General features: G+C 37.1%; 1 protein-coding gene across 2 annotated transcripts; it reads left to right on the forward strand.

Moving 5' to 3' along the window:
* The first annotated feature begins 9,889 nt into the window (after window positions 1-9,889).
* On the forward strand, window positions 9,890-14,066 carry LOC122639623 (5'-adenylylsulfate reductase 3, chloroplastic-like). 2 transcript variants are annotated; one of them, XM_043832495.1, is made up of 6 exons: window positions 9,890-10,018; window positions 10,224-10,379; window positions 10,517-10,652; window positions 10,764-11,574; window positions 11,672-11,908; window positions 14,038-14,066. In XM_043832495.1, exons 1-5 carry the CDS (start codon window positions 9,943-9,945, stop codon window positions 11,900-11,902), a joined length of 1,410 nt encoding a protein of 469 aa, XP_043688430.1. In that variant the 5' UTR covers window positions 9,890-9,942; the 3' UTR covers window positions 11,903-11,908; window positions 14,038-14,066. The 2 variants fall into 2 exon arrangements, with proteins under 2 accessions (XP_043688430.1, XP_043688431.1); XM_043832496.1 differs by lacking the exon at window positions 14,038-14,066 and having other exon boundaries at window positions 11,672-11,909.
* Window positions 14,067-27,649: the final 13,583 nt, after the last annotated feature.

Here is a 27,649-nt window from a genome sequence, read left to right on the forward strand (position 1 = left end):
GTTAGTGAGCAACTGGAAGTGTTACCTCACTGCCTTTATATCATTGCCATAATTGCAACAGTGCCCGCATGCCGCTATTATGTGGTGAACCGCACACAAGTTTCATGCTGATCATGGTTTAAGGTATCCGGTCGATACCGATCCAGTTCCCCCTGAATCGGTCTAAATTGAACAGAATTGCCCCTGCTTTATAATTAAAAAAAAAATTTATTAATTTTTAATCCATAGGACTAATGAGAGCACAAGCTCAAGCATCCAGTATTAGGGCGGGGTAGTCATTTCACCACCATGTGTCTGTGCATAAGGGGTGCAACCGATTAACCTTCTTTTTTTCTTTATTTTTATAGGTGATTGCACTAGTTCAACCTTCCACCAACTGCAACGCAAGAAAATTAAAAAATCAATTAAAAGATTAATGAAAATGTTGGTATCATAGTAAGTTTGCGTATTAACTACCATATTAATATGCACATATGCCCATATAAATCAATAAAAGATAAACCTTAAAAAAACTCTAAAAGAATATCATTTACAATGGATTTGGAAGCTTAATAAAGAGAGTCCAACACCTGGTCGTGTCAGACACACCGCCCCTGCACCTTGACATAGGGGTGTGTAAACTGACCATTGTACCCCAGGTCATTTCCTAGATTCCAGGGGTATGGCGATCATTTCACACACTGTTGTGTCTGGGCACACAGTGTACATTGCACGACCAAGTAGCATTCTCTTTCCCTACAAAAAATATGTACATTCACATATTGACTAAATAATATAGTAATTAATCAATATTTTCCTAATTAAGTGAAATCTTAGTGGTTTGCACATATGATTGTTCTAACTTCTAAATGATGATCCTGGTTTGACCATATATGATCCGGTCCAGATTTTAGGATTCATGAGAATTATTAAAACCAACCGCATCTGGTCTTGAACCTGGGTTAGATTCAATGAGTTACATGGATCTAAAACAGAAGGATGTTTGGAAAGTAGGAAATAGAGTAGACGTATGTGCTTGCGTTTACATGATAGCATTTCTCTGCGTTTCTTTCTTTAAGAAAGGAAGGAAAAAAGAAAAGATGGTTATCCACGTGTTGTCAGTATCAGGATCGAATAAAGGCAAGTGTCACGAGTGTTTGGGTCCCAAACATACTTTACTCCCCCTAATCTAAGCCCGACCTGCTAAAAAGTTGTGGCTGCCAATGGATCCACTTTCTTGGAGGTTGTTCGCATATTCATGGACCTATTTGCATGTGAGATGCGACCATCTTTATTCTTCTTAATAAAATAACGAATTTTTATCCGCTGCTGTAACTGTAGCGCTGCTCTGCTGAACGCATTGTGCGGTGCAGCAGCGGTCATATATGCACAGCTCACCCCACTATGTATACATGACCGTTGCTACGCCGCATGATGCGCACAACAACGCTGCAGTTACAACAGCGGATAAAGGTCCTAAACTAACTGGGCCATGTCGAAGATATTTATGTGCATCTAGGGAACCTGAGCTAGCTCTGGCATGTAGAGAGAACCGGATAAGCTGGAACCAATCCTCGAGCCAAATATTGGGCTGGCCCAAACTCCAAGTTATACTACATACCTTCTTCATGGGCCCTTACTCCATAGTGGAGCAGTACCAAAGTTTAAAGCCCAGAATTGGGATCCGGATTGATCCTGACCTATTTGGTCTGGATCTGTCCAGATCAGCCTCAGAAATTGGAAAATTCTAGGCATCTGGAGTCTTTTCGTATTGGATCAACCCAAGTTGGATTGAGGAGGATTAAGATTGGCCTTGGTCGATTCTGAACAAGATCAATCGGCATCAACCGATCCAATCCGATTCTTAAGACCTTGCGTAGGATCCACTTTAGAATCAACGGTTTCTTTCATTCACATAGCACGAGCATCATCCTAAGAAGCGGATCCTATTCTAGGGTTTGCTTTTTCCCTCTCAATCTGAACTCATTGAATTCTTCCCTTAAGCTGAGGCCAAACTAACATATCTAATTTATATCCTAAAACAAGGGATTCTTGACCACTGACTTGTTCTTTTAGGAACTTTCTACTCGATTACCAGATCCAATTCGTGGGTTCTCTAAATGGGCTTAATCCAAGGCCTAGAGTTTATTTTCTTTTTTGGTATAAATCATTTGGGGAAGAGTTCGCTGTATGGGAGGGAGCATGGCTTTTGCATGCACATTGTAGTTAATGAGAGCATGTGCGGAAGCATCGATAGGGCGGACATTTTCGCCTTTTATAGGGAGGCAGGACGGTTATTTTACCACCCCTCTAGTGTGGGCGCAACCCCCCTCCCCCTCCCCAACAAAAACCATTTCCCCCAAATCATTTTGTTAACTATACCTATGTTATGAACCTCAACTACTTTAGAGGGCACATATTTTTCATTTTGAAGTCTATTTTAAGAACTTCCCCTTCATTGTCATCTCCTGTAATTAATAGTAGTTCATCAACATTGATTTTTTATGCAACAATTCTTGTTGGTTGTGATATATCATGATGTTTTTTTTTTTTAAAGAAAAAGGAAAAATAAGGAGACTAAACAAGTAAAGAATACTTTAAAAAAAAAGGTCCAATTTGGCAAATCAGGAAAAAAAAAATGTTACTAAATTTGATCATTATGAAATGACACTATTGTAATTTGAGTTTTAGAACCTACCCATTTTATAAAAACTTCCAAACTTTCTTTGAGTTAAAAGTTGACCAATGAAATGCATGTGGTTTTGATGTTCTAACTCGTGTTATATTAAATGTTGGTGACACTTGAGACAATTTATTTTCATGCCCAATATTTTAGTTCTATAAGTGGCCAGCCCCTACCACCCCCTCAAAAATAAAAAAAAAAAAAAAAAAGGAAAAGTCTTGTAATCTATGTTGGTGAAAAAAAAATTATAACTTATTGATATAAAGCATTTTTTTATGATAATTAAAAATAATATAATAATAAGTCACATTAAAATAATTTTGAATTTTTTTTTTACTCCTAACTTAAATAACTTTTGAGAATAAAACAAAGGGCAACCAAAAAGAATATTACAATTTTTCTCTTCACCACTTTGGTGGCAACAATACAATGCTTGGTAAAAATTTTCTCGTAATGGCTTTTTTTTCCCAAGATTTTAATTCTTGTGCCCAATAGTGGGATTGGCCTTCACGAATTTCAAAAATTTTGAACCGGATCGGCCGGCATCAACTAGAAACACCACGAATGAGATTAGGTGGGAAGGGTATAGATTTCCTTAGATCTAACATTTTTTGGAGTTTTTGCTAAAATATCTTATAGAAATTTACATTCAAAATGAGACATTTGTCAAATTTATATGTTTATTTTGAAGTTTTTGCTATTAAAAAACAAGGGAAAAAGTTGGATGTGCTAGCGGTGTACCGTATGCGAGCATCCTATGTGTCTATCTCTCTCTTCCTCCTTTTGAGGGGTAAGAGAGTCATTTCAAAGTGGGAAAGAGAAAGATAGACACATAGGGTGCTAGCATACCGTGTACTACTAGTACTAGCAAACCCATCCCTCTCCCTAAAAAAAAATTGTAGAAACTTTTTTTCTTCAATTTTTGTACTCTTTAGTGATCAAACGAAGGAGACAATGGTCGAGGTACACAAAATGTATGTTTATTTATTTATTTTGGTGTAATATGTTTATTTTTGGTTAATTCCATTTACCTTTGTTTTTGAAGTTTTTAAAACCATGCTTGCTACTCCTTGATTTTCTAGTACGAGAGTAAGTTTTACTCCTAAAACTAGCAAAAGCAAAGAATTGTTACTGGGTTGCCAACCCTTAAAGGCTTGGATAACTCCTGAAGTGCTCTTCAAGCTTATTCTAAGATTTGAAGACAATGTTCGGCCAAGGAAATGTTTTACTAGCTACCTCATGGGATGTTATGACTATTATGCATAATCATTATTCAATAAAAAAAAAAAAAGGGTGCATCCAGTGCACGAGGTTCTCGTCACTGTGGTGTCTGAGAAGGATCGACGTCATAATATACATAGCCTTACCTAAGTTTCACAAAAAGACTATTTCCCAACTTGAACCTGCATCTACAAGATTCATAGACCAATCTTACCGTTGCACTGAGGCCTGCCTCAAACCTGATTATCCAATCATTTCACAAAATAAGCACTTGTTAGTGCCCAAACACTGAAATATGAACACAGATTTCCCATTAGAGGACACACTTTAAGAACCAGTCCACCTCCATAGTCCCTATCCAATTGCCATTGCTGAGAAGAATATTCCAAAACTATGGGATGTTGGCATTGGCACTAACTCCACACAGGAAAATAAACAAACAGGTAGCAATCAATTGTGGCCCCCTTTACAGCCCGCCCTACTTAGTCTTGGACCGATTTAATATCTACAAGTTGAGGTATAGATATTTAAACGCATCTCTCCCACTCAAATTATTTTCACAAAGCTGATGAGTGCGACCTCAAAAATCCAATAGTCACCACTCACCACAGAACTGCTCATCGTCTCCAAATGCTTCACTTGACCTGACCACTCATATTATATATGGTTCCTTTTCAAAACCCCCAACCTCACGGCTCGTAGTGCATTTCCCAAGTTCCACTCAAAACCCTCCATCTCATCTTCATTTTTTTCAAACCTTCAAAGTCATTTTCTCAATAATGTATCATCTAAATATCCAAACCCATACGTTTCATCGATCTCCATCTCTCTTTTTTCTTCAGTTCACACCATCGGGTGAAATTTTTTCTTTCACTTATCATGGTAAAGAAATACTTGGGAGAAAGTTAGCCAACAAGAGCTACAAATGGAAGGCTAAGACAAACCAACAAATAATGGCACAAATGTAATTAGGAGAGTCGAACTCATGATCTCCTGGGGCAAGCACTTCAATTGACAAACCTCCAACCAACTGAGTTAACGGGAATTTCCTTAATCTCATGGGAAGAAAACTTCTTACCATTCCTCTTCCATCAGAAGCATGCTTGTTTTTTTTTTGTTAATTCTTAATTTTTACCTTTGCTTGTAACATTGGAATACATATTGCGTGAACAGATTATTGAAGTCATCTATGCCAAAGGATTGCTTGATCGAATTTAGGCCTAACTATACAAGAACTTGGAAAAGTAATAGCATTTTTTTAGGGGAAGCGTTCTCTGTGGGGAGCATGGCCATGTTTGTACACGGGCCAATGAAAACATCTGCAAAAGCATCTTGGGGTGGCGGGGCGATCATTTCACACACCCCCCCCCCCAAATTATGTTTGGGCGGCGTGAGTGGTACACTCCTCATAAAGAACTTTTCTCCTTTTTTTTTAATCTTTTAAATTAGGTCGACCTACATCAAAAACTAGAGGACAGGATATGTGACTCGAGTCAAGCCAAAAATAGGCTCCTTCATTTTCAAACTCTTTACAACAAAGATGCATTTGGTAAAAGTTGCCTCTTCATTGTAATGAAATCTAACTTATAGATCCTAAAAAAAAATGTATTGGATAATATTGAGGAAGGGAAAAGTTTTCTTGAGCCGGAGGATACATTAGCACATCTCTCTTTCAATCCTCTTTCACATGAAATGATTTCTATACCTCCTATGTGTAAAGACAATCCTCTCCCATGAATATACATAACAAAGGAGGGAAGAACAAGAAAAAAGATGGAATTTGACCCACATTATGTGTGGTAGACTTTAGTAAGAAAGGCTTCCATACCTTTGTGTGCCCCAAGTTCTATCTATTTAGTATTCACAATTCCATACAAAAAATGGCTTTTTCTCCTCCCTCTTAAATTCAAGGTTTTTCACTGCCCTCATATATTTGTCCATGTCAGCTATGTTTTTGTTTCATACTCAAAGAAACATAAGCATCCAAATACTTGAGCCTCATATCTTAAAAAATAAAACCTGTTCCTCTCAGTATAAAAGGTCTATTTAGAGATTCTATGTATCAATAAACCTTCACCTTACAACTTAAATACATGGGGTTTGGGCTGTATCAGTATGGCACATGACTTCACATCAGACTATTAGGGCAACCTGGACCACTTATTTTAATTTATTTATTTGAGTGGTAGGCTTCATTCATGTCCATATCTAGGTACTCAAGTTCATATATGGGGTCAGTTTCTGAAACCATGAATTTGGATTCATTTAAGTTCAGATTCAAAAAGCTAAGCTAAATGGTGGGGAAGGTTGGAAGAATATTGTTCAAATGAGTTATTATTAAATATTGGGGCATTGTTTTCTGTACTGCAGCGGACACATGGACCTATCACTCAGGGGGGACAGGGTGGTTCATTGTGCTCACCCCCATGTGCCTAGGCGTAGCCTACACTACGGCACAGAGAACAACGCCCCTTATTAAATATTGTAACATTTAAATACTATAACACAATTTTTTTTCCCTTAACCTTCTTACTAGTGATAAAAGATCAAAATTTTCGTCAAACCATAGTAGGGTGCACTTGGACAAAGGAAAAAGAAAGGAAAACAGAATATGATAATGCATAAAAAGCATATATCTATTATATGGTTTTTGGACCCAATAATGGTATCCTTAAATCTGAAGGGTTTATAAGGTTTGATCAGATATTCCAACATATATATCTGTTGAAACTTAAAGAAGTCAGAGAGAGTTTGAGAGAAGAAGAAGAATAATAATACAAGACGTTTTTAATGTGGTTCGGTTTCACTGGAAACTTACGTCCACTGATATTGTTATTTTCCACACTCTTAACCTTCGTCCATCCTCTCTTTATATAGAGGCTTAGAGATGGGTATGATGATATTACAAGGATTATCATTGTGATAAGGAGAAGAACAGTACGTTTTACAGTTTGCATGTACTTGGTCACAATCTTTGAACCTGGGAGAGTTGCGATCTGTAATTAGGAGAGTTTGATTGCAACTCTGTGAATGCAGCAGCCTTGTGCGTTGGTTTAGGGATAACCATTGTGATGCTCTTATCAGCTGATCCGTTGATCTCTTCAAGATTGGTTGCTGAAGATAAAACCTTATCCTTATCTCTAACAATATCCTATTACCATGTAGAGGTAATTTTCATTATTCCAAAATTTGCAAACACAATTCTAATTTTCCCTTTCAAAATGTATTATTATGATATATTTTGATGATTCCTCTAAATATATTTTGGGATAATGTTCTTTGCTTTGGAGCATGCCTTACAGTAGCGCCTCTATGTGTCCATCTCTTTCCTCCCCTATGAAATGACATCTATGCCCCTACTATGGGAGGAGAGAGATAGACACATGAACTAAATCCCATATATTTTTTGGGGGCCACAAGATTGTTGTCTAGTCGTGTAGTGTTTGCACTGGTGCAGGGGCCATTGAGAGTGCACGTAGGGGCATCACTATAGATGCAAATTTTTTTTTCATGAGGGGGCAGAACAATACTTTCTCGTACTCCTGTGTATGGGTGCAGGAGCCACGCAATCAGGTAGCATTCAATTCTCCTTTTTTGCGTGTTTTGATATAAATATATTTTAGAATAGCTTCAAGACAAACCATGACGTTTAGATATGCTCATCAAAAGTAAGATTAAGAATATAAATTTTCGATGGCTCCCCTCTATTTAAAAAGAAAAGGGGTAGTTCTTCGGAGAAATTGCCTATTGGTGGTACAATGAATTATTTCTAGTGGCATGAATCCTCTTTTTAGGATTTTGATATAATGAAAGAAGCCTATTGGATGCCACCAAGTCCATCTTAATCAATCATTATAATCTTTTAAAATAAATCATTTAACATCCAAAACAAAACTTGAAGATTATTTAGTGAATTTGGTGGGATAATAACTTTCCTTTTTCTTTTAGGTAAGATAACTTTCCCTTTTAACATACCCATTTTAAAGAAACTTTAAAACTTTCATCCAAGAGTCTTACCACCAAAACAAAATTTCATTCCAAGAGCATTCAAAAATTAGAAGGTAAAAAATCTCTTATAATTATTAATATTTTTTAAATCAATAATTTGTAAGGAAAATATTCTATCTTTCTTACTCATAAATTTATTAAGTTTTGCTGTTTAAGTTTTTGAAAGAGATTTATTAGAGGGGAGAGAGAATGTTGAGCGAGGGACCAAGTCACAATTACATTAGGAAAAGGAAAAGGAAAAGGATTTCTACAAAATCACAAATAAAGTCAATCTTGAAACAATTTGCCACCAATAATGAACAAATAAGCCATCAAACTTTTTCTTCGAGTGAATCTACAAGGATTTGCAATCCCAAATAGTCTTTATAAATATATCACATATCTAAATAGAAATTGATTCATGGATGACATGGTTGATGGTTGGTTAATTCTTATTTAAAATAGACAAATGGGAAAAAGAACGGCATGCATGCAAGCACACAAATATATGTCATCTCATATAATCTCTAATTTCTTATCATTGTTATCATAGATCTCTGTTGTACACTCTGACACCCATTGAAAATGACGCTTCTCTCTCCATAGCCCATATAATGCCAATATATGAGGCCAACATTTAGAACTCTCTCCCTAAATAAATAAAGGAGTCAATAAAGACTTAGAGGGAAACATCCTTGATCTCATATGTATTCGTATACATCTTGATCTCATATGTTTCAACGTTCAAACTGCCGCTATTAAACTAAGGGTTTTACATTGTATAATCATAGTTGGTTTTACAAAAGAAGGCTATTCATTCATACGCATCAAACGTCAAACAAAAGAAAACACAATATATATCACTGATAGATAACATGATAAATGCGAGAAGACAGTCTTCTTTGTACTATAGGGTACATAAATGATATTATGCATCATAATTTCTTAAGTAAAAGTTTATGACATCGAATCCAGAATTAATCGTTTACCAAAAAAAGAATCCAAAATTACTCAATCTTTTTCAGCCCACGTCAGCTAGTTACAGTCTCACCCAATTTCATAAAGAATATTTATTAAATTAATACCCAGAGCGAAAAGTTGAAAATCCTTGCACAACAAGTAGAGAATAGAGTATATAGTTAAGTCTAATATATTGTTAATTAATTACCAAAAGAAGAACAAAAAATCCTAATCTAATGGAACGTAAGAAGTATTGAAGATTTTGGGGAGGCCATTAGATGAACAATAAAAAAAAATTAATAATTTAATAGAAAGATAAATAAATATTAGGAAAAACAATCGCTGTTAGAACACCTTCTGATCGTGTAAGACAAGCCACCTCTACGCCCTGACACAAGGATATGCGAAATGACCACTGCACCCACTAGAACTCTCCGTCGCACCCAAGTCATTTCAAGAGTTCTAGTAGGTGCAGTGGTCATTTTGCATACCCCTGTGCCAGGGCATAGAGGCAGCGTGTGCTGCGTGACCGGGTGACGTTCTTTTTTCCGTCTTTTTAATTTCTCTCTTACTTTGACAGTTTGACCATGTGGCCCTAACTATATGAATGATGTCGTTCTCTACACCGGCATTGGTATGGGGTGCAAATTCCCCTCCACACCGGCATCATGGACCCTCTCCAACTCGGATTTCTTTTAATCTTTAGTCTAAAGAGTTGGGATGCGTTTGGAGTTTCCCCAAGTTTCTCCTTTGAAAAAGACTCGGTAGTCAGCAGGCGAGGGTCTCAGTAAGAAACTTCCCAGGCTGGCAAACATGACGGAAGCCGTGATCGACACGCGCGATTGAAAGACGTCAATGTAAGCGTACCACATGTGGATATGGAATCTGACAAAAGCCTTCCCAGGAAAACGTCTAGGTTCAATGAACCTGAACCGAACGCCCTTTCCAGACTCCGTTATTTAAGCAACTATGTTTGGTTCACCGGAGCTCCAACGCTAGTCTTAAAACGGATATAACCAAACCAAAGCAAGTTTGCAAAAGAAAAAAAAATCCCTTTTGAGAATTTTCACAAACAGTTTTAGAGATTTTACAATTCTTTCTCTCTAATTCTCATGGCTCTTGCTGCATCTTCGTCTGCGATTTCTAGCTCAATCTCTTCCCGTTCCTTCGGTCCCCAGGAGCTCAGAGGTACTTTCTATTTTTTTGGCTGCAATTTTTAAGAAAGAAAAGATTTTCTCCTTGTTTTATAGCTCCCTCAAGGATCAAGTTTGTGTTCTGTACTCCAATCCTTTTCTGATTTCTCGTTTCTGCGTTTGTAAGATTCGAGGTTTTTTGGGAATTTTTTTTTCAATTTTTCATCAAGCTTTTATGAATTTGGAATTTATATCTGCAGCTCCTCAGATCGGTTCATTTCGACCATTAGATCGAACCTTCCTCCCATCTGTGGCGGCGAATTCTGCCGGACGGCGGTGCTTAGTGAAACCAGTCTACGCTGAACCAAAACGCAGCGATTCCATTGTTCCTCTCGCAGCAACCGTAGCCACTCCTGGTATGCTCGGTGTCCCCCTTGACTTTCTTTTTGGATATTCCATTTGGGCTTTTGTGACTTGTGTGGTGAGCAAAGAATATTCCTTTAGCGAAATTTTAATGACTGTTCTGCCCATGGTTTGTTTCGGTATCTCGCAGAGGTGGAAGTGGTAGAGAAGGTATTTGAAACAGAAGATTTCGAGAAATTAGCTATAGATCTTCTTGATGCTTCTCCTCTCGCCATTATTGATAAAGCCCTTGAGAAATTCGGAAATGACATCGCTATTGCTTTCAGGTATATAAGTGAACCTTAACCAGTCACTCAGTAACTATCCATGCGAGCTCCTTAAAGGCTCCAGTTAGTTTGGAAACTGTCTTAACGGTCTGGAATGGTTGATTGTTGCAGTGGAGCAGAGGATGTGGCCTTAATCGAGTATGCGAAGTTGACAGGGCGGCCATTTAGGGTGTTCAGCCTTGACACAGGGAGGCTCAACCCTGAGACTTACAAGTTCTTTGACACAGTCGAGAAGCACTATGGTATTCGAATCGAATACATGTTTCCTGATGCGGTTGAGGTGCAGGGGTTGGTTAGGGCCAAGGGGCTTTTCTCCTTCTACGAGGATGGGCACCAGGAGTGCTGCAGAGTGAGGAAGGTGAGGCCTCTGCGGAGGGCACTCAAGGGTCTTCGTGCTTGGATCACGGGACAGCGCAAAGATCAGTCTCCAGGTACCAGGGCCGAAATCCCCGTTGTCCAGGTAGACCCCTCGTTCGAAGGAATGGATGGCGGGGTCGGCAGCCTTGTTAAGTGGAACCCACTTGCAAACGTGAATGGCCTTGATATCTGGAACTTCCTGCGGGCGATGAATGTGCCCGTCAATACGTTACACTCACAGGGTTACGTCTCAATTGGTTGCGAGCCCTGCACAAGACCGGTGTTGCCAGGGCAACACGAGAGAGAAGGGAGATGGTGGTGGGAGGACGCCAAGGCCAAGGAGTGTGGCCTTCACAAGGGCAACATCAAACAGGAAGGCGAGTCCCAAAACGGTACAGTAAATGGGAGCCCCCAAACAAACGGAAACGCCGCCGTCGCTGACATTTTTAGTACCGGCAACGTGGTGAACCTGACCAGGGCTGGGATTGAGAATTTGACCAGATTGGAGGACCGAAGAGAACCCTGGCTAGTGGTGCTCTATGCGCCTTGGTGCCCTTTCTGCCAGGTAATAAAAAAAAATTTTCTTTGTGTACCAACATCAAACACCTTGAACTGTGTTGACAGAAGTTAACCAATGTCGAATTTGCCAATGTATGTGACAGGCTATGGAAGGATCGTACGTGGAGTCAGCAGAGAAGCTGGCTGGGAGTGGAGTGAAAGTTGGGAAGTTCAGGGCAGATGGAGAGCAGAAGGCATTCGCACAGAGAGAGCTGCAGCTTGGGAGCTTCCCCACCATACTATTCTTTCCGAAACACGCAGCACAGCCAGTGAAGTACTCGTCCGAGAAGCGAGACGTTGATTCATTGATGGCTTTCGTGAATGCTCTCCGGTGATGTCAATTCTTCTTCCGTACATAACGATATCGCTAGATTAAGTTCGGAACAGGGAAAGAAATGCTGAATGAACATCACTGTAAATTGTTTTGGGGGACAATACAAATTGTCGTAAGCCCTGAATTGAGTTTTTATTTGTTCTTCGGCGGTGATGAGTTAGTTTATGAGTTCTTCGTGTATAGATCAATGGAGACGTCAGCCTTTCATTTTGTTCTTGGGTTTTTTTTTTTTTGGCTAGACTTTTCTCTCAATTTGGTTTTGGGTTTTGGGTTTTGGGTTTTGGTGAGATGAGTTCCTCCTCGACTTCAGTTCTACACACACCTCTCTTTGGGTAAATGGTCTGAAAACCAAATTAAGAAGAATATTTTTTTTTTTGGAAAAATTTATGCTTGAAACTTGAAAGTAAAAGGAGCCTAAGAAAACATACTACTCTGTCTTTGTCAATAACTTGTTAGAATCAATCCATACATATACCGAGTTGAGTCCCAATTGTCTGCATGCTTCCAATCCCTTGCAAGAAGCCCTGGCTTTACTTTCAATTTCAAAACTTGTCAGACTGGCCAACAGAAACAAGCCCAAAATTGGGAAAATATGAGAGAGCCTCATCCAAAATTTGTTGAAACAGAATAAAAAAAATAGAGGGGTTGGATTCGGACCCTTTTCAATCATCCATCCAACGGTTGAGAGGATTTGATATGCATCTCAACAATTGCAAACACTTGAAGTTGGAGTTGGAGTTGGAGAAGATCTTTTTCTGGTTTTGAGGGAGGCAAGACAAGTGTTAATAATAGTGGACGAGTCTTACGTAAATTAGAGGCATGGATCCCATTCATCAATCGTAATTCAGCAGTATTAGTTGGAAACATTATTCAAAACAACAAGAGGATTAAGTTTACACTTTTTATGTAAAATTTGATTACATATGAGTCTTAAATAAAATACAAGAATAATGTGAAAATACGGAAGAACAAAATAAGGTCCGTTTTAGAAAGATGACTATTTCAAAGAAAAGTGGGACTAAATTAAAGGATTGATTCCCCTCTTAAGTCTCCATTTATTTCAGCCTAAAAAAGAGTCGATAAAACAAATTTTACCATAAAATTAAAATTTTCAACATTTGATATGTACTTTGGCTCCATTTATTTCAATTTAAAATTTTACATTTTGAAATATTATCCAATGTTTGTTTCTTAGGCAAATTTTTTAATGTCATTGTAAAATTTTTCAATGTTTGTTTGTTATTTATTTTTCATTGTAAAATTATTTAAAATAATTACATAAGATGTCATCATAACAAATTTAAATTATGCAATCCATATTATATGCCTATACAAACATAATAAATTGAAATTATGTTTGGGTGGCTACAAGTTAAGCGCTTCTAAATTAAAAATTTTGAGAATTAGAATTTAAATCAAATAATGGTTAAATTGTATGGTGGTTGCTGAAATCAAGTGGGTTGATAGCTCCAAAGTGTTTATCTCCGATCATCATGATGGCATTCTAAATTAACCTGTTCTTATACATGTTAGCGGTTTTACCATTTGTTTCAAGGCTGCTGCTACTAAATGGAGATGATAAGTTCAAATTCCTGTTAAAAGGGACCCAAAAAATAAAAAAAAAGCAAAAAAAGTGTAAATATAAATCACTATAAAGCACTAATAGCCATCAAAACCCTAGGTTTTGACTTGTACATTTGCCATGGAAGTAAGTAAAAGGGAAAAGACAGAAAATTCTCAAGATGAGGATCAATGAATAGAGGGCCATATCTCTGTGAGAAAAACAATGTTAGGCCATTGGAGTGTGTGGAATGTTGTTGTCATTGTTGGCAACGTATTTGATCATAGTGGTGTTGTAGTAATAGCTATTGGTGGTTTGGAAGAGCTGAAATGGTCAAACAGTCACCTACACAGCTATAAGGGTATTTTGATCATTTGGTAGGATTACAAGGGTACCTGCACTTTAAGAACACCATTTAACAGCATATTAAGTCCTTATATAGTGTTTGGCAAAGGGGCGAAGCAACAGGTGAAGGTTTCATACTGTTAAAGTTGTGATTTCACAGGTTCATGCAATGGCAGTGACTTTAAGGTCATTTTTGGATGGTTTAATGGCAATTCTAGGTGAAGTGGTCTTCACAAGAAATGAAGTTCATCCAATCTTGGTTCCAACGCAACTGGTCTCGCATCATTTGAGTATTGGACAAGAAAGTTACAGATATTTTCGTGTCAATGCACGAAAAAGGAGCAAATCTGGAATAAGCAAAAGTTTATATACTTAACCAAAAATTTTGGCTTATTTTTAAGTGTTATACTGTAAACAGACATTCTCCATTGTTTTGTTAAAACTCCAGAATCTTCTAGAGTGTCGGATTGGTATCTTGCATCATATTTGGTTCATTAAAAGAAAAAAAAAGAAAAAGGCAAAAAGGAGGAACTAAAGGAAATAACTAATGTGTAGTGAAGTGTGATGCTGACATGACATCACCCCCATTTCTTATGAAGGAAGAGAGTGTAAAAATCTCTTACGCATTTTTCCTTTTGTGCACGGTTTGTCACGAAAAATCTCTTTATTTACGGATTTGTCACTGGTTACCAATTTTTGGAACATTCAACTTTGGAAGGCTGTATCTTGACCATCCGATGTCCAAATGGGATGAAGTTTTTTATGAAATTGGGTATTTTTTCGAGAGGAAGCCATTGGAAAGAGTTGCAACATCGTTTGAGCACAGAAAGTCGATGATATTGCTGTTTTATGCTCGATGACTCCTTATTGAAGATGGTTTGAGTAGTGGAGCGTACATAGACACGATTTCTATGCTTCAGAGGCTTCATGATTGTTGGATTACTCTACAAGAGGTAATCCCCAATTGTAAACCCCCATTGTGAGTTTCTAGGTTGCATGTTTAATTGGAAAAAACCTAGTTTGATTGTTAGCCAATATTGGTCATTGTAGTGGGGGATTTGGTTATATTATTTGCAATTAATTATTGTAATTCTATCAAGTGGGGACTTGTACAGAGATTAAGATAGTTGCCCTCGTTTGTGTTATTGCACAAACCGAAGCAGGGATTGTAGTTCCTAGGTTGTTATTGTAGTAAAAAATTTGAGTAGCGTATTGAGCAATATACAAAACCCAAGGTAAGATATTACTCCGTGGACGTATGTAGTTTGACCGAACCATGTAAATTTGGTGTCTTGTCTACTTTACTTTCCATTGCATATATTGGAGTATGTTTGATCTGCAGAGTGGGGTGCACTGTTTGGTAGACCTGACCACACAGTGGTTGCGAGGTGTACGTACATGCATGTTGTGGAATTGATAATTACAGGATTGCCCTGACCAATCAGGTTTGCTTGAAGTCTTCTGCATCGACATCAACACAGGATTGAAATTTAGGAATTATTTTTTAAGAACACTGATTCACCCCCTTCCCAGTGTTAACATGGGATCAACAAACAATAAGTAAAAAGCCTATAATAGACTTGAGATTGCAAAAACAATAAATAATAAAAACTATAACATTGAAGTTTGTTAAATAAAAATGATGTAAACCTTCATTTATCAAAAGGAAAAGAAAAAAAAGACAATAATTGAAGTCTTACTCAACATCCCACACATCAATCAAAAATCACATCCCACAGATCAATCAAAAATCTGTCACACATTAGTCAAAAATCTGTAGAAACATAATGATTCTATTTTTACATTTTTCAGTACAACACTATCGAAGTGATCTTCTAAACATAACAGCAAAAAATTGAAGGGTCCACAGATTTGAACTCCATGTCATGCAAAAATATAGTGGTGAACTCTATTAAAATTATGCTACATAAAAATAACGAATGCAATACTCCAAGTCATCAATACAGATTAATCAATAAGCTTATCACATCCATGCCCAATTATTTATTAATTGTCCCTTTCAAACACCCCAAAAATTCAGACTTCAGATAAAACAAGGGAAACTTTCTGAAATTCCAGGATCAATAACTAACAGTTGATACTCAAGTTGGAAAATTGGATAGACAAGCCAGTCCCACTACTCAATTGTCTTCTCTTGGGATTCACTGTTGGAGCTGGAGGTGCCCATTTGCTGAACTGTGAGGATCCACCACCACCACTTCATCACTATTTCTGTAAGATTCTTTGTTAGAATTGATGTGAGGAGTGAAATTATTCTCAAGATTGTTCATATGAACACAATAGTTTCATGAATAATCTTATCACAACCCATTTTCCTTTGTAGCAGCTCCACGGATCACTCTCCATTGAGATATTCTACTTATTACTCCAGTCAGTGTTCATACCCTCCCCATTCATGGGTCTAATAAGGCTGCAAAAACAGGGTCATTGTTCAGTTGACAGTTGGCCCAATAACTTACCTATGTTATGAAAATACAATCATGTTAGAAGAAGTTACTTGCTCAGATAATTTATGCTTCAAAACTCACATGTACCAATCTTGTTGGAAGCTATTCCAGCAAATCAGCTATTATCCGTCACAGGGTATTTTGAGTAGCACTCAAAATAAGTGGGCATGTCCAAATCATAATGGAGCTATAGGTTAATTTTGAGTCTAATTTGACTTATATTGCTACCAATCAATATAATGCTTTGAGAACTAGTTGGAAAGTCCAATTCTATTTCACAAACTTGGACCATTGAAGAGAAAGGGGGGAGAGCTTCTCAACCTCATACAATAAATTTGAGATGTGGAGCTAAATATGATGGCTTGAACCACAATTACAGGATATGATTTTTTTTTAATTTTTTTTTTATGAAAGGATATGAATTTTCTTTATTGAACATTCTAAACCTGAAGTTACAAAGGTCTTTGGTTTCACGCCATTGTCAAACATGAAAATTAAAGTGACCATTCTAAACCTGAAATTACAAAAAGGTCTTTGGTTTCACGCAATTGTCAAACATGAAAATTACAATGACCTCTACTAAAATATACTTCTTAGAGAAAATATAGTTCTGAATAAATAAATAAAAAAATAAAAAAAACTGTTCTACTAATGTGAATAAGAATTCAAGCCAACAGAAGCTGAAATCAGTTTACAGGGCAAATTTCATTTCATGTATAGTCATGCTCTTGAAACAACAAGAGCAACATAAACTCACTCACCTTCTTGAAGTTAGAAGGATGTGAAGAATGGCAAGCTGGTCCAATCTCCTGATCAAGAAAGGAAAATCCTACTCTTTTTTATCTAAAATAGAACCACCATAAGGTCTGACTAGAACCCAAGTTTTGGTAATGTTTACAAGACAAGTTTCTAGAAGAAAAGATTGGGATTTATACAAATTATTAAACAAAGTTATCAGCAGCTGAATTATAATACACTACCTAAAATCAGGTTTGTACATTTTTCTATTCAGCCTGTTGTGTGGCAGTGTTGGATCCTGGTGAACTGAAAACCTTACCATCCCAATAAACTAGGTTTCGTACATTTGTTTATTCAGCCTGTAGAGTTGCAGTGTTGGATCAATGGTTCACATCATCCATCCCCACTTCACCTGATTGAAATTGCTTGAGGTGGTGCTCTGTTTGAATTCCATTGAAATGACCCATAAATAATTGGACTCCATATTCCTAGAAATAACAAACCTTCAAGGATGGCATTATGTCCAAATTACTACTTGTGGCATTTAATTAGAAAAAAACCACAAACGACAAAGGCAAAAAACTCACACAGAGAGGCATTCTGTTGTCCAATCAAATCTAAACTGGATCGATTTCTGTCATGAAACACAATTAAATTGATTCCTATTTCCTACAGAGTACAAGAATAACGAGAGAGAACTTTGCCCCAATCCAATACCTACTACCATGACCTGAGCATTTCATGCACACTAACACCACTGGTTGATAAATGATTCATGCGGAGAACCTAAGTGTAGTATCAAGTGAAAACATCAAAAACTGAGTTTAAGCTTTTACAAGTTGTGATGCCAATGCATCAGAATTAGAGAACAATCAAAGCTCAAACTCCACCATCTTACTGTAATAAAAGGAAAATTATAGTTGTAACTCTCCGGACACCTAACCTAGCCAGAAAAGGTACACATTGGCTATGGGCATAAACTACACCACTCAAGTTAAGATTCTTTTTTAAATAAACTAATGAAATATGACTATGAAGTACGAACAATCTGCCAGGAAATTACATTATTTCCAGACTGTTGTTGGAATCATTTTGATTTTTGAGTCTTTAAATTGTAAGTCTTAACGCCAATATTGGAACCAGTATTATTTGCTTCCAGCTTCTTCCATTGAATAATTACAAATCCTTAGAATTCGCCAATATTCTTCCTCAAACAAAATATATCGGTAAGAACATGGGATCAGTTCCCATGGTGATAATGTAATAAGAACATAGAAATGCAACAGCAATTAGGAAGAAAAGAAGTATACCTCACAAAATCAATAAAATGAAAACTAATATCAATTGTGATAACATGTCACTCGTATCAGAATTCTATTGACCGCACAGAGAACAACAGAGATGTAAAAGCAACAACGACAGTAGATATCAAGGGAAGCGAAGCAACTCAGAAACTGTAGGAAAGGAACAAGCGAAGGAAATCAACCATAAATATTGTAGTGCCATGTATGTTGATATCATCATCAACCAAGGTAAACATGAACTCCAATACCAATCAAGAAGATGCAGATGAGTGCAAAGTAGAGAACGGAGTGAACCAGAATCGATACCTCATTGGTTTGGAAGTTTTTGAACTCGATGAAACGGTTCCAACAACGAACCTGGATTAGCAAATCCGGCAATAACAACACGAACAGCCGAACAGTGGTCCCTAATGTTCTTAACAATGCCGAGAACACTCTTCATTACTTCTTCCCTGTTGAGATGATCATCTCCATGAGAAGACATTGATCGAATGGAGTTGTAGAGACTCCATGGCAGCGACTTAATCGATAGAGTACAACTCAAACTGGAACTCGAATGTGCGAAGATTCTAAACTCTAGAAGCCCTCTCTCTCTAAGCCTCACTCTTTTCCTTATTTTTTTTTCGAGGACTCGTATCGAGCAAAGCCCGACATTTTCAAGGGATGATTTTATGAACAAATTGAGAGAAATTTTTTTCATGACCTTAGAATAATTTGTACGAGGGAATATTTTACCAAGGGCCATCCATTTCCTGAAAAATGATGATTGAATTTCGGAGAAGGAAACATTAAACTCCTAGGCATATGCCAACGAGCGAATGGAACTCTATTTTTAGTCACAAGTTTATGCAAATTAAGAATGCAAGATTGGAAGTTGGATTTTTTTGGGGTGAATTTCAAGTTGTAAATGTAGGCATATCATATGAACAGAACATTTAAGTCTTTTTATATTCAAAGATTTAGGCATGTTGAGAATGGAAGATTGTTGTGCATTGCTGTTGCATTTACTTTCTATTCTGAGGGCTCCCCAAGTTCTCATCCTTGAGGTTTCTACTTGTTGTCAATTCACGGTATTGCTAAATGTTAATGAAGAAGTTGGGTTCTTTGAAAAATGATTGTATACTTTGCAGAGTTTTTGTTGGTTATGGGGACTAAAAAATGAAGATAGGACTCAAAGCATTGAAACCATCATTTGTTTCGAGGAAGCCCTAAAGGGTCTTTGGTGAGATTAACATTGAACATGACAATGGAATTTTGGCTACTATTGCCGATGCATTTATAAAGTATTTTTTCAAGGAAAAGGAAAGATGGTAGAACGAGAATGGGAATGCCTTGTCTCAGCTGCATGTTTGTAGTAGGGAAAATTTTAAGAGTTCCAATAATAAAATGCAACAAGGGAGTGAAATCAATCGTCAAGCTGAGAGTAGAGTTTGTTGTCCTACTCATATACTGGTATAATTAGTTCAACGGGGCCTAGTCTTTGACCAATTCATTTCAACCCACAACCATAACCTCGTGGTGGCACCCAAGGAAACATATCAACTTTGATAACATCAATGGTTGTCTGACTTGGTTGTATAGATTGCAACCATTCTAGATGATTGTGGAATTCATCCGACAACTATTTATGAAGTTGCGAATATTACATCAAGTGGGACCTCTAAGGTGGGTTTTCCAGAGTTGGCATTTAAGAACTTTATGAAAAGGCAAACTCAAAAGTTTTTTGGTATGAATTAAAAAAAGTTGTTGAAATATTTATACCACTCCAAAATATGTGACCCCAAATTTTTCGCAAAATTAACACATATATGATGGTACTGTGTGGGGTATCTTTCGGGTTGATGAGCAAGCTAGGGTTGTATATCGTTTATTTGAAATGTTCTAGTATTTGATACAATATATATAGAGAGAAAGAATATATATATATATATATATATATAGAGAGAGAGAGAGAGAAAGAATATATATATATATATATATATATAGAGAGAGAGAGAGAGAGAGAGAATTAATATCACTTCCCGTTTGGTACTTTTACCAAAGTAAATCACCATGTTTAGACTATTCTATTTGGATATCGATTGATAGTTGATGAATTTCCTAAACCTGTGAGTCTGTGACCAAGAATAGAGTTCTATCTTCATCTCACTTAAAGTCCCTTTATTGCTTCTTTGAAACAAAGTAATGGTTTCAATGCTTGAGCCCTAATTACGTATATTGAGTCCACATGACCAACAAAAATACGCATATCAGAAAAAAAAAATCCAACTTCCTCATTAACAGTGAATGATATATTTTATATGGAGTCAGAAATTAAATAAGCATTTAACCAAACAACATGCCATTTTTCCTTGGGTAAGGTAAACAAATCCAGGTCAAGTTAAAATAATTCACAGTTTCAGAACCAAATTGGCATATGGGGGTTCATTTTACCTAACACCCCTATACCCTCATAGCTAAACCTAATCCATCCTACCACATTACATATAGGGGGGGGGGTTGGTTTATAAAACTCATGTTAGATGTAGAATTACTAGATAAAAATGGTATGAACAATCTTTCAAAATGAAGGACAAGAATTTCATAAAACACTGCAAAATAATGGTAGAATAAGAAATTTTAGAACCTTAGCTTCGCAGCCTTAGGCTTGTTTTGTTGAGCAATGACTTCTTCACATTTCATTAGAAATCATCTGCAATGAGTTTCAGACATACGAAGTAATCAACAATCTGTAGATTTTTATCCAATTAGACTATCAAAAGACAGGTTCAGACAAAAACTTGTTTTTTTAGCAGTTCAGCTATCAATGTAACAGGAACATATAAAACGTTGTTAAACCATTACCCAAAAGCTGTTGGATATGCCTAATAATTATAAACATAAACCAATAAATACAAGAAAATATATTGCAGAAACAATGGAAAGTTATAGAAAACAGCCCCTTGCTGACATTATAGATTATCGTCAAACTTATAGCTCTGCAAAAACTGCTTTGGAAGCAAGATAATAAAGTGAGATCACTGAGAACAGTTCATTGAAAGGAGAAGAGAACCCTTAGTAACCTTGCAAGTTGTAATTCTCTCCTTCTCAACAAATGGTTGATAGATTTGAGAACTCATTCTTGAAAAGGAAATAAAAGAGGCAAACGCCTAAAAAGCTTGAAAAGGAAATAAAAGACAAACAATGTCATTCAAACTTTCCTGTTTTGAATGAACTTGATAGGTTTGAAACTTCAGTGAACAAATATAAATTATTTCAAAGAGAAACAAAATTTTGAAAATGATGTTCATTAGGAGATCCCTGAGTTGCAGAGAGCCTTCCCCAGAAATTTAATCATGGAAAATGAACCATTTCTAGTAACGTGGCCTCTAAGATATGAGTTAAGGCAGGATTATGTGTGTACATCACAGGCTCAACTTCTAAGAGATGCTTTAGTAGTGATTTCCTTTTTTTGGCGGATGCCTCACATCCTACCTCTTAAAACAACATACACCTTGTTTCGCATGTTCAGTAACTGTGAGCAACAAGATCATCAATGAGATCTGCAGTAAAGATGATGAATGAGAACTCAACATAATTCATGTTGATAAATACCAAACACTAAAACAAAATAGAAACTTTTCATCCCTCAGTTCTCATAAAACCAATTTGCACTGACCAAGTATCATGACAAACATAAACATATACATGTTGATAAATCCATACTTTACATTTCATATTGTCAACATCCCAATTAATTATCCAACAACATAACTAAACTCAATCTTATACAATTTAGAGACCCTAAAAAGAATTCAAGTCCATCAATCCTTAAAAAGAAAGCAGGAGAGCCTAAAACAAAGCTCTAGTGTAAGCTCCCTTGGGATTAAGTTTCACAACTAGCACTGTACGGGCCCAAGTATTTTTGGATAAAACTGCTACCAAAGAGCATTTTCAAATCTAATATGGCTTTAAATAATTTAACCTAACTCTTAGCCAAGAAACAGTTGAAGATCTGCTGTAACATGGTCATACCGCCACTTAAACAGGATCATGAGAATACAAAGACTGTTAACGCAAACACCAAGAAACATGAAGAAACAAAATAGATTCAAACAAGGATGACATAGGGATTTAACATGGTTCAAACATCAATTAGATGTGTTACATCAAGCTGAAAATGATTTACTATGTGATGGAAGAAAAATTCAATGGAGATCTCTCAAGAGCACTAAAGGTTACAGCAAGAAAGAAAACCCTAACACGAAATTGCTCAAATCTCATTTCTCTCTCTGGCTTACACAACAAGACAATAAAACAAGGTAATACTCCTCAAAGTGATTCAATTCATTTGCCAAAAAAATGTCGGAGTGGGGAAAACTTTGAAACGGGTATAAAAATTCAAGACACACATAACAAAGACATGAAGAAACAAGAAAAAACTTTGAAGAACACTATATGTTCAAAAAAAGAGAAAAAGATGTTGGTATTCCAGCACCAAAACAAGAAAAATTTTGAAATAACAATACATCTTTGTATTGTTCACAATGGTACTCCAGAACTTAAAACCAGGCAAATTGATTCATAAATATAAGCTAAATCGAATCATGGATCATAATCACAAATAAATAGACAATGTAGCATTCCTTTCTATAAATGTGATTAAGCTTATTCAGTACCGTATATGGGTTTCCTACTTTCCTTAAGGTCATGAAGTATTCCAAATTATTAGAACTAGAGGAATAATCAAAACCAATGAAAAAATCTAACATGGAAAAATCAAATGGTTGATTTGGATGGACCACACACCTGAACATATGTGTTTGCACTTTGCAGCATGTATGCTATATACATATCCGATTCCTCAGCTTTCAAATACCCCAGACTGAATTGAAATCCACGAAACAATATTTCAGTAAGAGGCATATTGTCGAAAAATCTTTGTGCCATTTCCATGGATTGCGTTCTCGGCTGGAAGTGGGTGGGTAAGAGACTAAAAGAGTTAGAAAGTTGGAGGGAGGGGAAAGGTCGTGTGGGTAAATAAGGGACGAAAGAGGGATTATCAATTATGGGGAGGAGCGAGAGGGCGAAGAGTATCGTTTCAGATTACTTATTTTTTCTTTTTTGGTAAGAGTTTGAGATTACTGAAGATACAGTAAAATAAGAGGAGAATCCACCGTGGGTTGGATTGAGCTCCTCGCCTTTGAGGGCATCCGACGGCTGGGTATCACACACACATCCCAATGGTTGATTGGACACATGCTGAGATAGCATAACATTGGGCACTCATTGTGCAGTACCCTCCAAGGAGAGGAGCCGAATCCCCATGGGTTTTGCTTGGCTGGTGTAAGATGATGGGCTTCAGTCAACTGGTCAAGGAGTCCCCGGTTCAAGTCCTCACAAATGAAGCATTACATAGGGTGGGGTAGGCTTCGTGTAAGCGTATTTTTTCAATTCACTGTCCCCTCCAATTCCTTCAATTCCTCACATGGGGCAAAAATGATCACTTTACCCCTTGCCTAAAAACATTGCCCAAGGTGGAATCTACTTCCCCTATTAGAGAAATTGAAGGTATTGGAGATGCCCACGAATTGGAGGTGATAATTATTCATTTTTTCCTTAGGCCTGTAAACCCGGACAGTTTCAAGGGTTTCATTATTACCAAAAAAGAACAAAAGAGGAATTCCACCATTCGTAATCTCCTTTAATTCTTAAAGCCTCACAAAGGGTTGATTACAAAAATTTCTATTTATAAGTTTGAAATATTTGACATCCTTTCCTTTAATTTTCCTTGCAACCAACGGTATCCTATATGTACGTCATTTTCCTTAGCCTACCGGCCTACCCTAGATGTGTCAAAATAGAGGCCAATTTGAAAAAAAACGATTGGACCTACCAAAACGAAATTGACCAGACCGAATTTTCTCCTCAATTCGATGTTGGTTTTGGTTCTTAAAAATTAGTGAAAATCGAAATCGACTAAACTAATTAATAAGACCGATCAAATCAACGGAATAGACCAAAATCAGGAATAACTGATAAAAATGAAAAAAAACAAACATTTTGTCTTTTAATATCATTGGTTTAAACGAGTCACCCGAGTCTACTCAAAAAATTGCAAAACCTCGTTATGAGTAGTGTAGACTCGATTATTATAAAAAATGACCAAGATTTGAGTTATTATAAACTCAGTATTTATGTATGAGTCAAACGAAACTCAATGCAAACAATCGCTAGTTCGATTGACTAGAAGCATTGCAAGTTGGTGCATACCCCCCATGAGGTTGGACTTTCTTGGATTACATATTATGCCAAAAAATAAGTCACCTTTCTTCCCCTCCCCCCTTAATTGTAGACTGTGGGTGACCAGAAAAAAACGAAACTCGATGATTCAGACCAAAGTCAAAACAAGGGCGTGGTTTTGTTCATAGAAAAGTGTATAAATTACTACTTCATAAAAATTTAATAATGAGTATTAATAATAATCAATACTTTCCTATGCAAAAGTCTAAAGATTGGTAGGACCAAATTATATATTAATGCATGTATTCACCATTCACAATTAATAATGAATATTAATGATAATCTTTTGGTTATTTTCGGAAAATGAGGCATTTAATGTCCGTCAACTATCTTTTTAATTGTGAAAAGTTCAAAGTCTTACCCATTCTTGGTATTATATATATTAATTATTAAATATTAGGGGAAGTTTGCATATACGGCCATGTATGCATACACCATCGTATCCCCTCTCACAAAAAGTTGGAAAAGTCATAAATTTCCACCCATTAATTAATGCCTTGAGAGCCCCACCCCTCTCACATACACGGCTTACATAGTCGGGTATGAAAATTTTTCCCTTAAATATATTTTAAAAAAAATTTTGCCTTGACCAGGTTTGACTCGTTTATGTCAGCATGTTTTGAGAAATACTAGTAGAGTAAAAAAAACTTGATTTTCCAACTATTTGATACGTGAAAACGAAAACAATTTGATAAATAACGTTAAGAGAAATCAATAAGGTCGTACCAAAAAAAAGAGAAACCGATAAGGGACCAAAATCATCAAAGTCGATCGGATTGATAAGTTATTAATTGTAATTTTAATTTTGGGAAAAGGCCGGCATACCTAGGGTGCCTAGCTTGTGTTTTACTCTCTCCTCCCTTTTTGGAAAAGACCCCTCTGCCCTTCGATGTCTAGCCATATCATATGGGTGGTGTACATCGCTAACTTACTGAAAGTTGGTGGCATACCAACCCTCTCCCTTTACTTTCTATAGATCAAATTCTTATTGGTTCAAAACCAGACAAAAAAGATATATAGGACCGAGTTTCCCTCCACCCACAGTGAATGGGTTCCCATTCATCAAGGGGTGTGAGATGGCGAGAATGAGTATCGAGAGGGTATTTTGAAATATACTAAAACCCTGGGAGGAGTTTGTGATCCCTAAGGTGGTGGGTGAACCGTCCCCTACCGGTGGAGGAAAACTCTTTCCAAAAAAGATGTATTGAAATTGAAAAAACTATTCAAATTTGACATCCTTACCCCACCGGCTCACCCAAAAGAAATTACCAGGAAAAAGTTTCCATGCTTTGCCATACCTAGTGTTTACATTGATCAAATAAACAAGGAAGAATAATAAGTATGGGATCATTTCTAAAGTTTATTTTAGTTAAAGTGGATGCTTAATCTACCTGATAAAACTACAGTGGGCCCAAAATCCTTTTAACTATTTCCAATCAATGCCTTAGTGACAAGTGGTCGGGTATCAAATGGCCATTGTTTTTTATTGTTTTGGTAGAATCAAATGGCCATTGTTAGCTAAAAGGAATGCGTGAGGCAGAGAAAACGTGAATTAAAATACGATATATTTACCAAAGTACCCCCTCGCGGTCTCACACTCTCACCTGATACAATTTGCCGGTCCAAACTGGTTGGATCGGATCCAAAACCCATTCGGGCCAGACCCGAGATTTTGCCTTACTTACCAATTACCCATCTGTCGGCGGCTAAAGTCGAAAGCTACACTGCACATGGCTCAGTTCAGCTTTCCTTCTGTAAATAGTTTTGAGTTGAGGGTGTTTTGGTAATCTCAAAAGAAATTTCATAGAAATTCCCTGGCTGGCTTGTACGAGGCACCAGACACCAGTGGAGTGTGACAGCCTGTAAATGCAGCCGATTCTTTCAAAGTGGCCAACAAGTAATGACGATTAGACCAGGATTTTAAAACCCGGAATCGGCTTCCAAATCAGGTCTAATCATGGTTTTAAAAGCCAGAATTGGCTTCCAAATCGGGTCCAACCAGGGTTTCAACAATCGGGATTGGATCTGCGTGGATCATGATCCAACCGGTCCATAAGCCATTTCTAGGGTTAGGGTAGAATCTGACAGATTACATACCAGAATTGGAGTCAAATAGAAATCAATCAGACTCAATCCAGATCTTGTTTCCAAGTTTTGCATCTTTGGGTCCAAAGGTCTAAGCTCATTGAGTATGTTGGCCTCGGACTGTTGGATGTCCGAGCTGTCACATGTCGACATTTCCACTTAGTACTATCGAGCTTTAGGAATTGGGGAGGATAATAATCCATCCATCATTGCCCATTTGCATGGCCATTGTGCCAAACATGGAGGCCAATGAGAGTGCGAACACAAGCATTTAACTAGGGGGCAGAGTGATCATTTCATGACACCATGTGTTTGAGCATAGGGGGTGATCTTGGCAATGTTTTTTTTTCCTAATTATCGGACCATTTTACTTGGGAATAGGTATTGATACAATCAATCCGGTATCGATCACCCGTAATGACAGTAGTACCCTGAAAGATGGAAATGACTAGAAATGTGGCGATCATTTTGTCCACCCCTGTGTCTGGGCGTAGGAATAGTGTGTAATGCACAACAGGGTGGCGTTCTCTTTCAATAAAAAAAGAATAATCCCCACTGCTTTGAAAACCTACCTCGTTAGCGTAAGCGTGTGACACAGTCCAGTTTTTTCATTTTGGTCCGTCACGAAAATGCCAAAAATGAAGTCTGACGACTGCAGGACTATGAACTCGCACCAAAAAAAGGTCTGACTATGAACGATTTACCCAAAATGGTCACATAGAGATTTCCAGCTTCCTCTCATGCTGTCGGCCCTCGAGGGCTATTATGGAACTTCAATAGAGGAGAAAGTCGTAAAATTCCGATACTCCCAGAGCCAAAGTTGGAAGAAATTAATGGAAGCAAATCAATTGTCTTAACTACTAACAGGACTCACTCTTTTACTCCACACCCTTCCAACTCTTCAAGGCCGCGGATCTAGTAAAGCTTCTTCAGAGTTCAGACACTGGTTTTTGCTGCTAAAGTTC

Source organism: Telopea speciosissima, chromosome 9 (assembly GCF_018873765.1).
Source record: "Telopea speciosissima isolate NSW1024214 ecotype Mountain lineage chromosome 9, Tspe_v1, whole genome shotgun sequence".
NCBI lineage: Eukaryota > Viridiplantae > Streptophyta > Magnoliopsida > Proteales > Proteaceae > Telopea > Telopea speciosissima.

Bases quoted from the DNA above. Each gene is read 5' to 3' on its own strand.
- LOC122639623 (XM_043832495.1), top strand. From the start codon at position 9,943: ATGGCTCTTGCTGCATCTTCGTCTGCGATTTCTAGCTCAATCTCTTCC. The intron at 10,380-10,516 runs GTATGCTCGGTG...GGTATCTCGCAG, and splicing joins AGCAACCGTAGCCACTCCTG to AGGTGGAAGTGGTAGAGAAG. The intron at 11,575-11,671 runs GTAATAAAAAAA...TGTATGTGACAG, and splicing joins CTTGGTGCCCTTTCTGCCAG to GCTATGGAAGGATCGTACGT.